This window comes from Nematolebias whitei, chromosome 15, assembly GCF_014905685.2.
Source record: "Nematolebias whitei isolate Nwh7 chromosome 15, NemWhi1, whole genome shotgun sequence".
In the NCBI taxonomy this organism is placed as follows: Eukaryota; Metazoa; Chordata; class Actinopteri; order Cyprinodontiformes; family Rivulidae; genus Nematolebias; species Nematolebias whitei.
Genome location: NC_056512.1, coordinates 37,080,726 through 37,096,036, shown reverse-complemented (window position 1 = coordinate 37,096,036; position 15,311 = coordinate 37,080,726). Strand labels below are relative to the sequence as shown.

At 42.4% G+C, this 15,311-nt stretch overlaps 1 protein-coding gene across 1 annotated transcript; it reads left to right on the top strand.

The window, feature by feature from the left end:
- The first annotated feature begins 316 nt into the window (after positions 1-316).
- Positions 317-8,470, top strand: si:dkey-16l2.16 (ras-related protein Rab-35). Its single transcript, XM_037688444.1, has 6 exons — positions 317-491; positions 1,856-1,906; positions 6,862-6,985; positions 7,116-7,240; positions 7,352-7,476; positions 8,178-8,470. The coding sequence occupies exons 1-6, from the start codon at positions 437-439 to the stop codon at positions 8,322-8,324; spliced, it is 627 nt and encodes a 208-aa protein (XP_037544372.1). The 5' UTR covers positions 317-436; the 3' UTR covers positions 8,325-8,470.
- Positions 8,471-15,311: the final 6,841 nt, after the last annotated feature.

Below are 15,311 nucleotides of genomic sequence, written 5' to 3'. Positions count from 1 at the left end.
GGTCAATGTGCACCAGGAACATCTCCTCCTGTGAACCTTGTCTAAGTGTGTGGAGGTCAAAGTGGACCAGGAACATCTCCTCCTGTGAACCTTGTCTAAGTGTGTGGAGGTCAAAGTGGACCAGGAACATCTCCTGTGAACCTTGTCTAAGTGTGTGGAGGTCAAAGTGGACCAGGAACTCCTCCTCTTGTGAACCCGGTCTAAGTGTGAGGAGGTCAACGTGGACCAGGAACACGTCCTCCTGTGAGCCAGGTCTAAATGTGAGGAGGTCCGTGAACCAGGAACACCTCCTATGAATCTAGTCTGTTGAGGTCACCGTGGACCAGGAACGCCTCCTGTGAAACTGGTCTAAGTGCGAGGAGGTCAACCTGGACCAGGAACAACTCCTCCTGTGAACCCGGTCTAAGTGTGTGGAGTTCTATCAAAGGACGTTCTGATGGCGGGGAAAGACTACCATCATCTGTTTAAGCTGCTCATCATCGGAGACTCCAGTTAGTAACGATGCTTCTTTTAGCTTCTCATATTTACTGTACATCTTCTTAATCTTTGTTTTTGTCAGAGTGGAGAGGACCAACAGAAACTTTTCATGTAGAATTTAGCTAGAACCATTTCTAGGCTGGAGCAGTGGGTGGGCATCACGGGGTTAGGGTTAGTTTAGGGTTTGTAGTTGTAGGGTTTAGTCCTACCTCTTTGACGCGTGTATTATGCAAATAACCTCGTTGTTTGGGGACCACCTCTCTCTTGCAGAACAAAGTCAAGTCTCTATTTACCCCAAAATAATGTAAATTGAACGCGAGTTCTTTTCTCGTGTTTAAAGAATATCAAATTAATTAATACACACAGATATGCCAAAATGATAACATTCAGTTGATTTTTTTTAAATGTGTTTTTTTATAAAAACATTACAGTATTTAAATTAAAATAGTTTATTTACACAAGGAGGGAGATTGGGAGTAGCAGGTGATGAGTGAGTGTGATTGCAGCCTGGCGCATGTCACGACAAAGTTTACTGAACTTGGGCTACTGTATCTCTACTTCGTGCTTTTTCACTTATCGCAGGGCGGCAGGATATGGAACACCCGCGATAAACGAGTGACTACTATAATGATGATGATAATGATAATTGATAATAATACATTTTATTTCAGGGCACCTTTCAAAAACGAATAAAAATAACAATAAAAACAGAATCAACAAACAATTACATAAAACAAGTCATGATATGACAACACTTAAAACCGTTAAAGTGAATATGCTTGTTTGAACAGGCGTGCTTTCAGCTGTGATTTAAAAGAGGGAAGAGAGTCGGTGTTCCTGATGACATGAGGGAGTTCCAGAGCACCCGAAGGCTCTGTTCCCCATGGTGACGAGGTGGGCAGAAGGTGCAATAAGATGAGTGACAGACGAGGATCTGAGGGAACGGGAAGCAGTGGAGATGTGAAGCAGATCACACGAGTAAGGAGGAGCAAGGTTATGGATGCACTTGAGCGCGAGCGTTTAAAATTTATTCTAGCTTCTATGGGCAACCAGTGAAACTGTTGCAGAACCGGGTTGATGTGGATACAAGTCATGTTCCAGAACCAGAACACTTGTATCTGCAGCAAAAAAATCAGTTTGGTTGAAGAAGAACAAAAACCTTCTGAGAGCGCAGTTGGAGAGCAAACGGTCTCTCGTCCTCTTCAGGTGGACTCTGTGGGAGCAGGGTTCAGGGTTTACTGTTTCCAACTTTGTGAGTTTAACCTTCCAGTTGATTGAGATCTTTATCGTCTTCTCTGTGTTTGAGCTGGAAGTCCATCTCTGAGGGGACGACTGGGTTTTCTGGACTGAAACTGTTTTTTGTCTCTTGTTGTCTCAGATGTGGGGAAAAGCAGCCTCCTGCTCCGCTTCGCAGACAGCTCCTTCTCCGGTGAGTCCATCATGTTCAGACATCTCGTCTTCAGGGCTGTCCTGACACGTCTGCAGCTCCCTGAGGCTCTACAGACAAAAACACGATCTTCTAATTCATCTGCTGCTGTCTAGTTTTGTCTTCACACTAGCTATGTTTACATGCGCAAATTTTTTTTTGATCGGATTGAAATGTTTTCAGATTAAATAATTCAAATGTATCATTTACATGGGCACAGTCTGTTCATGACGAGCGTTTACATGCAGCGGGCTTTGTTCTGAACAGAAGTGCTGACATGTGCAGAGTAGTAAACTCATAAAAAAAAAAAGCGGAAGTTCTACTTCCGGGATGAACGTAAACAAACCTGAGTGCCCAAAATGGACCCGCGACAGGTTTTAATGACAGTGGAGACGTTACTGCACTCCCTGACTGAGCTACAGGTAATACAGATCATTTTGAGCTCTTTCAAAGTTTCTAGTAGAAATGTTGTCGCTCACCGACCAGTTTGGCTTCCCCGACATGCTAATATTATTAGCATTAGCCAGGCGGAAATGACAGTCGCTCATGCGCAGTCAGGTCAGTTTTTCACCATCGGATAAAAACGAACAGATCAAGTGTTTACATGCGCACCGTTCGGGTTATGAATCGGCGTAAACCACCCATTTCGTTCTGATCACAAATTATTTCGGATCACGCCGAATAAACAAAAGCTAACCTGAATGGAGTGCTTACATGACGCGCTTTTATTCCGAACGGCTGTTTGATCCGATTACTTATGTCCATGTAAACATAGCTACTCTGCCCTGCAGCAGCGTCTCATCATGTTCTTAAAGGAACATCTCGCTGTTTGACGTCAAGTAAAATATCCTGATGCATGCTCAATAATCCAGATAGACAAAGCCCAAAAAGTTCAATCTGGTCCTCTGGACATTCAAACAAAACAAAAAAATTGTAGAAACGGTCACTCTTTCATGGATGAAGATGTTCACATCCTGGACAGAGAGGAACGATGGTTTGAGAGAGGAGTAAAGGAGGCCAGCTTTGTGAAAATAAACCGTCCATCATTAAACAGGGGTGGAGGCCTCCGTGTTCAACTGTCCCCCTCTTACAATGCTGTGATTGCTAGTATCACTCAGCCCCCTGTGAACAGTAAACAGCCATCAGTGTGCTAATGATCCATCGTTAGGTTGATGGTCCTTCTTGATCATGTGAGCAGCTGGTTTTGGTTGTCAGCAGCAAACTGGTTGATCCACTCTGAGAAGGTGCTATTTATAAGACTGAGCTGAATACAGCACCTCAGACTGAAGAAGTCTTTCGGATGAGAGACAAAACATTTCTACAACTTCTTTTTTTTTGTTTTGTTTCGTATAATTTTTTTGCTCAATCTTCTTTGTCTCAGTGATGTTAATGTGAGTGATTCTGAGTTCACGTAGGAAACTGTGCTGTGGGTAGTTAAAACTGTCAGCGGGTGCCCCATCACTGTGTGCAGTTTTTTGTACAATTTTTGCCACTCCTGCTGCATGTTGCGTGCAGGGTGGGTGTCTTTTTTTATTTTTATTTTTTCTCCATGTTTAGCATAACGCTAATGTACATCAGTACTCTTCTTTCACCCCCTTTTTTCTGGAACAGGACACACAATAAGTGTGTCCTGTTCCAGAAGCATCAAGGAAAAAGGTTTGACCATAGTCAGGTGTGGCCAGATCCGCTGCTCTAGCTAATTCAGTTTTCAGCATAATGAAAGTGTCCTCAGTGTTTTTGTCCACTGTAACGTGGCCGATAGATTCCTCATCACTCTGTCATTCACCAGTTTCCGCAAAGGTGCGAGTCCGGTATAATAAGGGACATAGTTCCTGCTAAACCCCGTTGAGCCTAAAATGACAGCATGTCTTTTACTGTTTTGGTTTTGGGTGGTTCAGGATAGTGGTCCTGTGAGCCGGGGACAAACTTGAGCCTGCTGCTGAAAGTAATCCAACACAATCGTTTTGCGAGCAACTTGCAATTTCTCCTTGCTGACCTTGATACCTTTTTCTGCCAACCTTAACAAAACGCTTCCTCTATTCCTTCCTGATCTGCCAACCTCATCTGCACCTGCTGTCCTGTGACTCTCCCTGAGCTGCGTTCATCCTGACTTTCTTCTAACCTCCATCTCCCTGACGATGCACCAGCTACTTCAATCAAAGCTCCTTTTCCCTCGCACGGTGATGGCCTCTCAACTCCCTGATTTTCAAGTATTTTCCACACACTTGCAACAGCATATGACATCAACCAATATTCTTTTTTGCACTTCTTCCAACAATGACCTTCCTCTGGTCTCCTCTTCAGCCTTCTTACTGTCTCGCAGCACATTGCTGCAATGATCTGAATTTGATCTTTTTCCAGTGCTGCCTCTGTTATTCAATTCAGTTTATTTATATAGCACCAAATCACAACAAAGTTGTCTCAGGGCACTTTACAGGAACGTTCACATACATAGAAAAGCCAATTAGTAAAGTTCTCTATCTAAGGAAGCAGCAGACATGTTGAATCTTCACTTTGTTGCAGTCTCCATGGGGGATTATTTTATCTATTTATCAGTATTTTTTCTATACTGACCTTTTTTTTTTCAGCTTTTTGCTTTTTATTTCATTTATTTTATTTTAATAACTTAAACAGCAGACTAAATTGTGACAATTGTTTTCTGTTTATATTTATTGTAGTTACTGTATGTCATGATTAAACAGTATATCAACCAACTCATATTATGTTATTTCCCCACAACCTATAATCAAACCTTATTTTATTCCCACGTGTTATGTTTAAATTTTAAGTGCACAGCTGTGTTTGGTTTTGTTACGGAGGAAAAATACATTTTATTTTTTAGACATTTATTTTGTACAGTTACAGCTTTGTTAATAAAGGTGCCTGTGTGACAATTGGGACAAAGCTTTGACTCGGAAATATTTTTGTTATTACTTTATGGAAAGAAAAAAAATATCTAGCTGTATATCGTATAACACCATTTATCTTAAAATATCAAGATTTTAATTTAGGTCCATATCGCCCAGCCCTATTGCTGTAGTAGCCCAGTAATTAGAGAGATGAGTAAGAAGGTACTTGGTGTGTCATCTGGACAGAGAATGGATGATAAGGAAACCTGGTGGTGGAATAGTCAAGTGCAGGAGATTTGTCATCTGCATCTCATGTGGTACATGTGGTGGAACGAGATTATGTACACAGGGTCCCTGTTGCATCCAACAATAAAATGTAAAAGCAAAACAGTAATAAGATATAAGATATGAACTAAGAAAAACATCCGCTAAATAATATACTAAGCACTAATGGCATTAAAAAACAACATTACTTCGAACAGCAGCATGAACATGAGTCTGTGTGAGCAAATGAGCACGCATGAACACAGCAGCATGAAATGGATCAGCAGCAACATCATGTAATTTTTCACAGTGATTATCCTGGTTAGAGATTCATGAGTCTAACAGCCTCAGGGTAGAAGCTGTTCCTCAGTCTAGTGGTTCTACACTTGATGCTCCTTAACCTCTTTCCTGAGGGGAGCGGGGCAAAAAGTGTATGTGCTGGGTGAGTGGGGTCCTTCATGATGCAGGTGGCCCTCTTCCTGCATCTAGAGGTGTAAATGTCTGTGATGGTGGGAAGACTGACTCCAAAGACTTCTGTGCAGCCTTCACCACTCTCTGCAAAGCTTTTCTTTCTGCAGCTGTGCAGCCTCCATGCCACACACTGATGCTGGAGCGCAGGATGCTCTCCACTGTACACCTGTAGAAGGAGGTGAGGACTGAGCTTCCCAGACCAGCTCAGAGAATGAAAGCAAAGAAGAGTAGAGGTCATAGAAACAATGGACCAGGAAGTGGGAAATATTAGTGAGACTGAAGTCCGGAAAGCTCTGAAAAAAGCTTTTTTCTTTTCTTTCTTTTTTTTTCTTGCTTGCCCTTGGCGAAGGCAGACTTTTCTTCCTCCGCTCTGTCGCGGTTCTGCTCTTTGTCCTGTGAACCTTTTTCAGAACCTCTTTTTGCGTATCTTTCGAATTGTAAACTACAGATTTGGTCAGCTAGTCTCTCAACGCAATTGATCAAATTTTCTCAACAAGAAGACAGGGCAAAGGAGAGCCCTCTTACCTCGACAGAATACAATTCGTGGAGGATGTGTACATAATTGGATTTATGATAACAGGATTTCTGCTTTTTGAAATTTGTGGTTACTTGGATTATCTACAAATCTGGAAATGTCAGCAGCTGATAAGCTGCTTGGCATGTGTGAAGAATGTGCCATACTTGGCAACACTCACTGTGTGAACTATCAGTGAACCTGTATCAGAGCTGAGTCGGCTGATAGACATGCCATTTCTTATCAGGACTATGGAACTTTCTGGCAGTGTTCACGAACGGTGGGAAGGAATAGATCTTGGGAGAAGGTGTAAGCCTGACTCGTCGTATGTAATCACAGTTTTGGCTGTTTGAAGTTGCCATGAGATGAGATGTAGTAGCGAGACTTTAAAGGCTGACGTAAATTAACAGAGCTCGGCCTGACCCAAAACAAATGTTGATATCTGAATTTGGCTCTGGCCTTGGAAGGCTGACTGTCTCAATTTCTCCTGGATGTTATGGAAACAAGACGCTCTGCTTCCCGCCCCCTCAAGGACATGGACCTGTGTCAGAGCTCAACTGAGCTGGCTGATAAACATTGCACCACCTTATCAGGACTATGGCTGGGGGGTGGGGGGGATGGCTCTGGACAGTGCTCACGGACTACTTCCCCTCAAATTCATGCCTTCGCTAGCCTCCCTCTTTGCCCCTCCCCTGGTGCAGCACCTTAGGTGATGCGACGGCACCAATGGCTGTGTCGCTCACCTGGCGATCTGTGCTGGGAATAATTTTTTTTTCTTGTGATATTTTGGTTCTTACTGACTGCTGCCTCTGTGGACTTATTAATTATATATTTTTTGTGAATGGATGGTTTTCCTGCAGGCAGCTACATCACCACCATCGGCGTGGACTTCAAGATCCGAACCGTAGACATCCAGGGGGAGCGTGTCAAGCTGCAGATCTGGGACACGGCAGGCCAGGAACGGTTCCGGACCATCACCTCCACGTGAGGAAGCTTTTGTGTTGGTGTGGTGGGCATGTCTGTTGGCATGGTGGATGTGTCTCTTGGTGTGGTGGATGTGTATGTTGGTGTGATGGACATGGCCTTGCAGCTGGATCAGTGTTTGTCCTTGCAGGTACTACAGGAACACACATGGGGTCATCGTCGTCTACGATGTCACCAACCCGGAGTCGTTCGTCAACGTGAAGAGGTGGCTCAACGAGATCTCTGAGAACTGTGACAGCGTCTGCAAGATCTTGGGTGGGTGAGACACTCCACTGATGGGAACCTGTCTCACGAAGTCGAACACTGCTGGTTCTTGCACTGTCCCAGCAGAACCTGCTACAGATAGTTTGATTTTCTTCTTCTCAGTGGGAAACAAAAATGACGACCCTGCCAAGAAGAAGGTGGAGACCCAGGATGCTGTGCGTTTTGGGGAATCGGTGGGCGTCCCCGTCTTCGAGACGAGTGCCAAAGACAACATAAATGTAGAAGAGGTGCGACATTTATCCCATCTCCGTCCTTCAGTCCATCCCTCTTTGTCTCTGTCCTTCAGTCCATCCCGCTGTGTCTCTGTCCTTCAGTCCATTCCTCTGTGTCTCTGTTTTTCAGTCCATTCCTCAGTGTCTTTGTTTTTCAGTCCAGCCCTCTTTGTCTCTATCCTTCAGTCCATTCCTTTGTGTCTCTGTTTTTCAGTCCATTCCTCTGTGTCTCTGTCCTTCAGTCCAGCCCTCTTTAGTCACTGAGATTTGTTGATTTCTTGCCGGTGGTACGTGCCCTCAAGAGGTATACCACCTGGGTATCTGATGACTGGCACTGCATACATGGTGATGGCTCCGATCTTGTTCTTGCCGTTCCGGAGTGAGACTAAGGTGGCTAAGTATGGCAAGCCAAGTGTCTCATTAATATCCACTTTTACCTATTAATGAGACACTTGGCTTGCCATATTACTCAAGCGCCTTTTAGCGGATGAAAATGTTAGTGTTTATTATTTTCCATATCAGAATGTATGAAATTGTCAGATCTCAGCCAAAAATTGGGTTATAAATATGGGGAAATAAACAAAAATATGTTGCTTAGCTGTATAAGTTGTTGGGCATGCTAATTTATGCAAAAAGGTGCGACTTATACAACAAAAAGTACGGTATATTGGTTTTGTTCTGATCTAATTTGAAATTGTTTATATTTCTGTGTTTAGATGTTCATGGCCTTCACCCGCATGGTTCTACGGGCCAAGAAGCAGAGTCAGGACCGAGTTACTCGGGAACGAGAACGGGACGATACGGTCAACATCAACGCCCAGAGAGACAGAGACCGCAGGAAGAGAGGGAAGAAATGCTGCTGAGACCCTAAAAACTGCAAAAGACTTTCAGATAACTTGAGGGACACTTGACCCCTCAGAGTACAAAATTTCATTTTATTCACAGTGTAACCCAGAATCTTTAAAGCCCTGGTTCTGACTAACTTTGCCTCATAATCAACTTTAAACACAGCTGCAGGAAGAGTTTGCCTGCTCAGGGTTTTCTTGTTGCTTTGACTCATTTCTTTAATCAAACCTGATTGTTTCTGATTCAGTTTTTTTTTTCTTCAGTTTTTTGAATGACACAAACTGACCAGATAAGTTTAAACACAATTCAGAGACGCTCACAAACAAATGTTTGATTTACCAGATTGTTACCAGGGTTGTTTTCTTATTTTAATCATTTAATCTGTCAGTAATTGTTGGTGAATTTAATAAAACTTGTTAAAAATGTAAACGCTAAGGTTCTGGAACCCAAAGAGATGCCTGTTCAGCGAACACTTATGAAAATAAAATCAACAGCTCCAGCATGTTTGTTTACCTTCACTGTTTTCACAGAACAAGTGTAAAACCTCTGGAAGGAAACATCTGCCAGAGCAAATGAGGCCCTTGATGAAAACCTGCTGCGTGGAATTGTTTTCATGTGGACTGTTGACCAATAAAAACTATTAGTTTAAAGTTTCCTATCTGAAGACACAGAAAACTCATAAATGTTCTTAAAAGAAATTAAGCACTGAATAAAATCATTTTTTATTATTATTGAAAAATCCCTGAGACTTTTTAAAATAGAACTCTTTATCTTAAATTATTTATATTCAATTTCACTTCAGTTTATTTCTGTAGCTCTAAGTCCCAACATACGTCGTCGTCTCAGGGTTCTGAACAGAAACGTTTATATACTTTATAAAAGACTATCAGTAAAAGTTCTTTATCTGAGGAAGCAGCAGATTGTGTTGAATCTTCACTTCGTCGCAGTCTCCCATTCTGAGCAAGTGTAACCGTGCTGAACTTGGCCGGTTATTAATTCAGCTCGGTCCAAATGATATCAACCTGTCAGTTCCTTTTTATTCTTCTTATAGTTCACGCCGCGTTGTGTTTAATGATGAACAGAAGACGAGCGTTGAAACGAATGTTTAATCTGCACTAAAACAAAACCTGCACTGTCAGAATCAGGGGCTTATTACAGTGGGTACAGTACCTTACGAGGAATAGCACTGTACATTAGCATCAAGCTAGTGGATATTTTCTGGTGTGTAGTAGTCAAATTGATAGTACAATATAAATATTGTTTTTATCCTGAGTGACCTACGTACATCTTACAGTTTGTCAGTGTTCATATAATAAATAGACAATGATCAACAATACACCATATTTTACCATATTGCTAATATTAGTGAACCCACCTCACGCCCGTCTTTTTGAATGGAAGTGTGGTCAGTGTGCCCACTGCACTTTTCACAACCACCGAGAGGGAGCGCTGTTTCACCCTTTATTTTAATTTTATTTACCGTATATTTATACAGGTAGTCTCATTGATTCAGGAGAACTCATTTTCAAGAGGGACCTGTTTTAGGGAGCAGATGGTGGGGGTTAAGGGCCTTGCTCAGGGGCCTAGAGTGGGGTGAATGAGGGTGGAGGCAGGTGTGGGTGTTTCACCTTTTCCACCCACATTTTGATGTTGACGGTATCGGGAGGTGAACCTGCGACTTTCCGATCACAGGCCCATCTTCTCTAACCTCTGCGCCACCACTCCCCTATATAAGACCCAGATGAAAAGTAATGACAAGTGGAATCGTATACAACATTAATCCTGTTACACGAGCACAACGGAGACAGTGGAAAGGAAAAACTTCCTTTAACAAGAAGAAACCTCCAGCAGAACCAGACTCGGAACGAGCGGTCATCTGCTTCAACCAGCTGGGTTTGAGAGGACAGGAAGTAGAAACAGACAGAATGACAGGTCCAGGTGTACTTTCTATAGTCCAGGTGTACTTTCTATGGTCCAGGTGTAGTTTCTATGGTCCAGGTGTACTTTCTATGGTCCAGGTGTACTTTCTATAGTCCAGGCATACTTTCTATAGTCCAGGTGTACTTTCTATGGTCCAGGTGTACTTTCTATAGTCCAGGCATACTTTCTATGGTCCAGGTGTACTTTCTATGGTCCAGGTGTACTTTCTATAGTCCGGGCATACTTTCTATGGTCCGGGCATACTTTCTATGGTCCAGATGTACTTTCTATAGTCCAGATGTACTTTCTATGGTCCAGGTGTACTTTCTATGGTCCAGCCAGGTGTACTTTCTATAGTCCAGGTGTACTTTTTATGGTCCAGCCAGGTGTACTTTTTATGGTCCAGCCAGGTGTACTTTCTATAGTCCAGGTGTACTTTCTATGGTCCATGTGTACTTTCTATGGTCCAGGTGTACTTTCTATAGTCCAGGCATACTTTCTATAGTCCAGGTTTACTTTCTATGGTCCGGGCATACTTTCTATGGTCCAGATGTACTTTCTATAGTCCAAATGTACTTTCTATGGTCCAGGTGTACTTTCTATGGTCCAGCCAGGTGTACTTTCTATAGTCCAGGTGTACTTTCTATGGTCCAGGTGTACTTTCTATGGTCCAGCCAGGTGTACTTTCTATGGTCCAGCCAGGTGTACTTTCTATGGTCCATGTGTACTTTCTATAGTCCAGGTGTACTTTCTATGGTCCATGTGTACTTTCTATTGTCCAGGTGTACTTTCTGTAGTCCAGGTGTACTTTCTGTAGTCCAGGTGTACTTTCTATGGTCCATGTGTACTTTCTATAGTCCAGGTGTACTTTCTATGGTCCATGTGTACTTTCTATAGTCCAGGTGTACTTTCTATGGTCCATGTGTACTTTCTATAGTCCAGGTGTACTTTCTATAGGAGGAAAAACCAAAAACATGTTAAGATAGAAATGATTACAAACGGGTAGAGTAGAGCAAGTAAAGACAGCAGCAGAGAAAGGAAATGTGGTCAGTTTGTCCTCCAGCAGTCTGAGCCAATAGCAGCAGAACTAAAGGACATCTCAGGAAACCCAATCCTAACTTTAGGATTTATGAAAAAGGAAAGTCTTAAGCCTAAAAAAAAAAGTAATTAGGCTCAATCATCCAGGTAAATAAACACAAAAAAGCCATGTCATCTGGACAGTTTCTTTATTGTAAGAAACGTTTCGTCTCTCATTTGAAAGACTTCTTGAGCCTGAGGCCTGCCAACAGGATCTGTCCTATTAAGTAACACCTTTATGACGTGTTTAAAACCAGTCTGCTGTTGAGATAAGATAATCAACTCTAAAAATATAAACCATAACAAGCAGGAAGGCTTCTGCAGACGAGGCTGTTGCAGCGCGTGGCAGAAAAATAGACTATCAAAAGCAAGACAAGATATCTATGCCACATCTGGATGGCCTATTAGCATTGATGAAGATGCTGGTCTGTGTGACGTCCTTAGAACCGCAACAAATGACAGTATGAGCCTCCCTCAGTGCACACCATCACAAGTACTATTCACCAGTTGTATGAAAATGAGCTGCAAAATGTTACAACGTGCACCTACTGTTGCTCTCCCTGGAGATACTGGACATCTCTCTGGATATTCATAACTACCTCAGAGTTACATTATATTGATGCACAGTGGAAGCTACGGTCACATGCTCTGACTAATGAAAACAGGAGAGATATTTTACTGAAACGTGCGCGGAACATTTTATTAATGTTGTGGAACATTTCACATCAAGTCAGAACAGATAATCATGATGGCACATCTGCCTTTTGAACACGTCCCCTGCACTGTCTCTAGTGTTCTGTCCCAGTGTCTCTGCAGGACAGAGTGTTTGACAATGTCCTCGCCAAATGCAGAAAAGTCGTCAGCCATTTTAAACAAAGTCCAGCAAATGCTGCAGAACTGGAACAACAACAAACTGGACATGGACAAAAGAAAGAATCGCTCATACAAGATGTTCCAACCAGATGGATTTCAACTCTGGACATGATCAAAAGTGTCCTCAGAAATGGACAGCCACTGAGACACGTCCTTGTCACACACAAGATCAAGACAGCAGAAATGGGCAAACTACAGGAGTTGGAAATGCTCCTGAGACCTGCAGGTATATTTTACTCAATATGATTTTCATTGTCCTGTTTGTAAAGAATAAATAATAAACTGCATGTGTAAATGTACCATAAATATGTGAAGGGGGACATTTTTTGTTGATTTAAGTATGTAAATGTAATATAGTTTGACAGAAACAGGAATGTGAAACTCTGGGAGGACAAGCCTCATGCTCCGCTGTCCTGCCTGCTGTTTAACATCTCTCTCGGGTGATGGAGGGCTCTGATGATGATCCTACCTAAAAAGTTTTTTTTTCCGTCTCTAAAATAAACAAAACATTATTGTCCTGGAAAATAGCTTTGGTTTCACAAGTGATATGACGTTGTTCATGTATTTATTTTTTTATTTACCCTTTATTTACACAGGTAGTCTCATTGAGTCAAACTTCTAAAACCATCTCTCTCCATCCATCCCATCATCTTTTACCCGCTTCTTCCATTTTGGGTCACAGGGGTCGCCGTTGCCCATATCTGGCAATCACTGTGCGAGGGGCGGGGTACACCCTGGACGGGTCGCAAGTCCATCACAGGGACACAAATGAGACAAACAACCATTCACTCTCTCACTCACACCTAGGGACAATTTAGAGTTACCAATCAGCCTAACATGCACGTTTTTGGTCTGTGGGAGGAAACCGGAGTACCCGGACGAAACTCATGCATGCATGGAGAGAACATGCAAACTCCACCCAAAAAGGCCCCCGGATCGGGATTTGAACCAGTGACCTGCTCGCTGAGAGGCGGCAGCTCTACCAGTTGCACCACCGTGCTACGCCCTTCAGTAAATCACACCTGCTCTTTTTCTCAATTCTCAGTCAGTGAGGTAAATAAACTGTTAAAAGGTCTAGACTCTAAAACATCTGCAGGACCAGATGACCTTCCACCTTATCTCTTAAGGCCGGCCGCTCATATCATCGCAGTTCCGGTGTCCCACATCTTTAACCTGTTACAGCCCCTGTCCTCTAGTCTGTGTAGTCTCAGCTGATTGGCTGTCAGGGCTGCAGAACTGCAACACCATTGGACCAGCGGGAGATTGCCACACCAATCAGATGATGAGGTCCACCTGCACCCTATAAAAGGCTCCTGGAATCATTCCTTCAATGGGGTAGCTTTAGGCAGAGGTTTTTGTGCAGCAGACCCCCACTTTGTTGTATCTTTTTGAGGATTGTTTTGGGGCAGTTTTAGAGTATTTTCTACTCCTGATCCCTTTTTGCTCTGCTTAGCAATTTGGTTTTGAGTTTGACTGGTTGTTTCAAATTTAGAAACTTGTACTTGGAAAGTTTTTGATGAACCTTTTTATTAATGTTATGTTTGGGTTGTTTTGAGTCTGGACTGGACTGACTTGTTGGGTTATTTAATTGTTGAGGCAGCATTTGACCCACTTTAGTATATTTTTTTGTCTGTCCAAGTTTGTTGGGTCAACAAATATTTGTCTGTGGAACATTTTTCTTTGTAATAAACCCCTTTTTTAAAATCAATCAACTCCATCTTTTTTTTTTCCCCTCTGGACACATTTTATGTTACACCCCCCGATAACCTAGACCTGGGGGCATAACACCTGTCCATCAGCCAAAACGCCATTCCAGACGCTTGGAAAACAGCCTTTGTTCTACCTTGGCTGAAGGGAGGTGACCCCACCTCACTGAACAACTATCGACCAATCTCTAAACTCTGCATTTTAGCCAAGGTTCTAGAAAAACTGATAAACTTTCAAATCAAAAATTATTTGGACTCATTTAACTTCTTACCTCTCCATCAAGCTGGTATCAGGAAACAACACAGCACAACGACTGCTTCACTGAAGGTTCTTAATGATGTTGTTGAAACACTGGATGCTAAGGATTATTGTGCTGCACTTTTCTTGACCTGTCTAAAGATTTTGACACTGTGGATCATGACATCTTTTGTCATAAGCTCTCAGAAATTGTTTTTTCAGAACGTACCATTGGTTGATTCTCTGTCTTTCAGATCGGAGGCAAGGTGTTCAACATAATGGTATTTCCTCTAGTTATTTAACAGTCAGCAATGGTGTACCACAAGGCTCAGTCTTAGGACACACCCTCTTTACAATTTGCATATGTAATGTAGGTCAGAGCATCCCTGATGCATCCTTACATTTCTATACTGATGATGACAGTTGCTTATTGTTGAGATAAAACAGTTAAGGTTTTCCAGCTTTTGCAATCCATCTTTTGACATCATCCAGTCTGATTTGTTCCATCTCAAACTTGTCCTAAATGCCAATAAAACCAAAGGGATGCTTTTTTTCAAACAGGAAGTCTGTCCCAGCAGTTCTTCCTCTGATTTTATCCTCAAATGGTGTCCTTATTGAGTTTGTCGATTCCTATAAATATTTGGGTATCTTGGTCATCTCGCATCGCTCTTTTAAGCTCTGCGTGGAAAACTTGATAAAGAATCTGAAAGTTAAATTGGGTTTCTTTTTCAGAAATAGATCCCGTCTAACTCTGAATGCTAGGAAACACCTTGTAACTGTGACTTCCCTTCCCTCCATTGACTACGGTGACATTATTTACATGAAAGCTCCTACAAGAACCCTGCAGATGTTGGATGCTGTCTATCATGGTGCACTAAGATTCATAACTGGCTGTAACTACCCATCACTGATCACATGATTTTATTGTTTGTAGTGTATTTAGTTGTGGAAGAAGTTTTGTGTAGAACACAATGTCCAAGACAAATTTCCCCTTGGGGACAATGACGCATCCATCTATCCGAATCTTAACAAGTTTTAACTTCAAGGAACCTGCAGGATCTAAAATGGCAAGAAACATTTCAGTCTCCAAAACATCAAACTGTCCCACTTTGATTCTGGTCCCTGAACGCCTCAGCAGCTGCTCCCACAAACTGTCCCACTTTGATTCTGGTCCCTGAATGCCTCAGCAG

Coding starts and splice junctions, on each gene's coding strand:
- si:dkey-16l2.16 (XM_037688444.1), top strand. CDS start 437: ATGGCGGGGAAAGACTACCATCATCTGTTTAAGCTGCTCATCATCGGA. Junction 492..1,855: donor GCTCATCATCGGAGACTCCA/GTTAGTAACGAT, acceptor TTGTTGTCTCAG/ATGTGGGGAAAAGCAGCCTC. Junction 6,986..7,115: donor TTCCGGACCATCACCTCCAC/GTGAGGAAGCTT, acceptor TTGTCCTTGCAG/GTACTACAGGAACACACATG.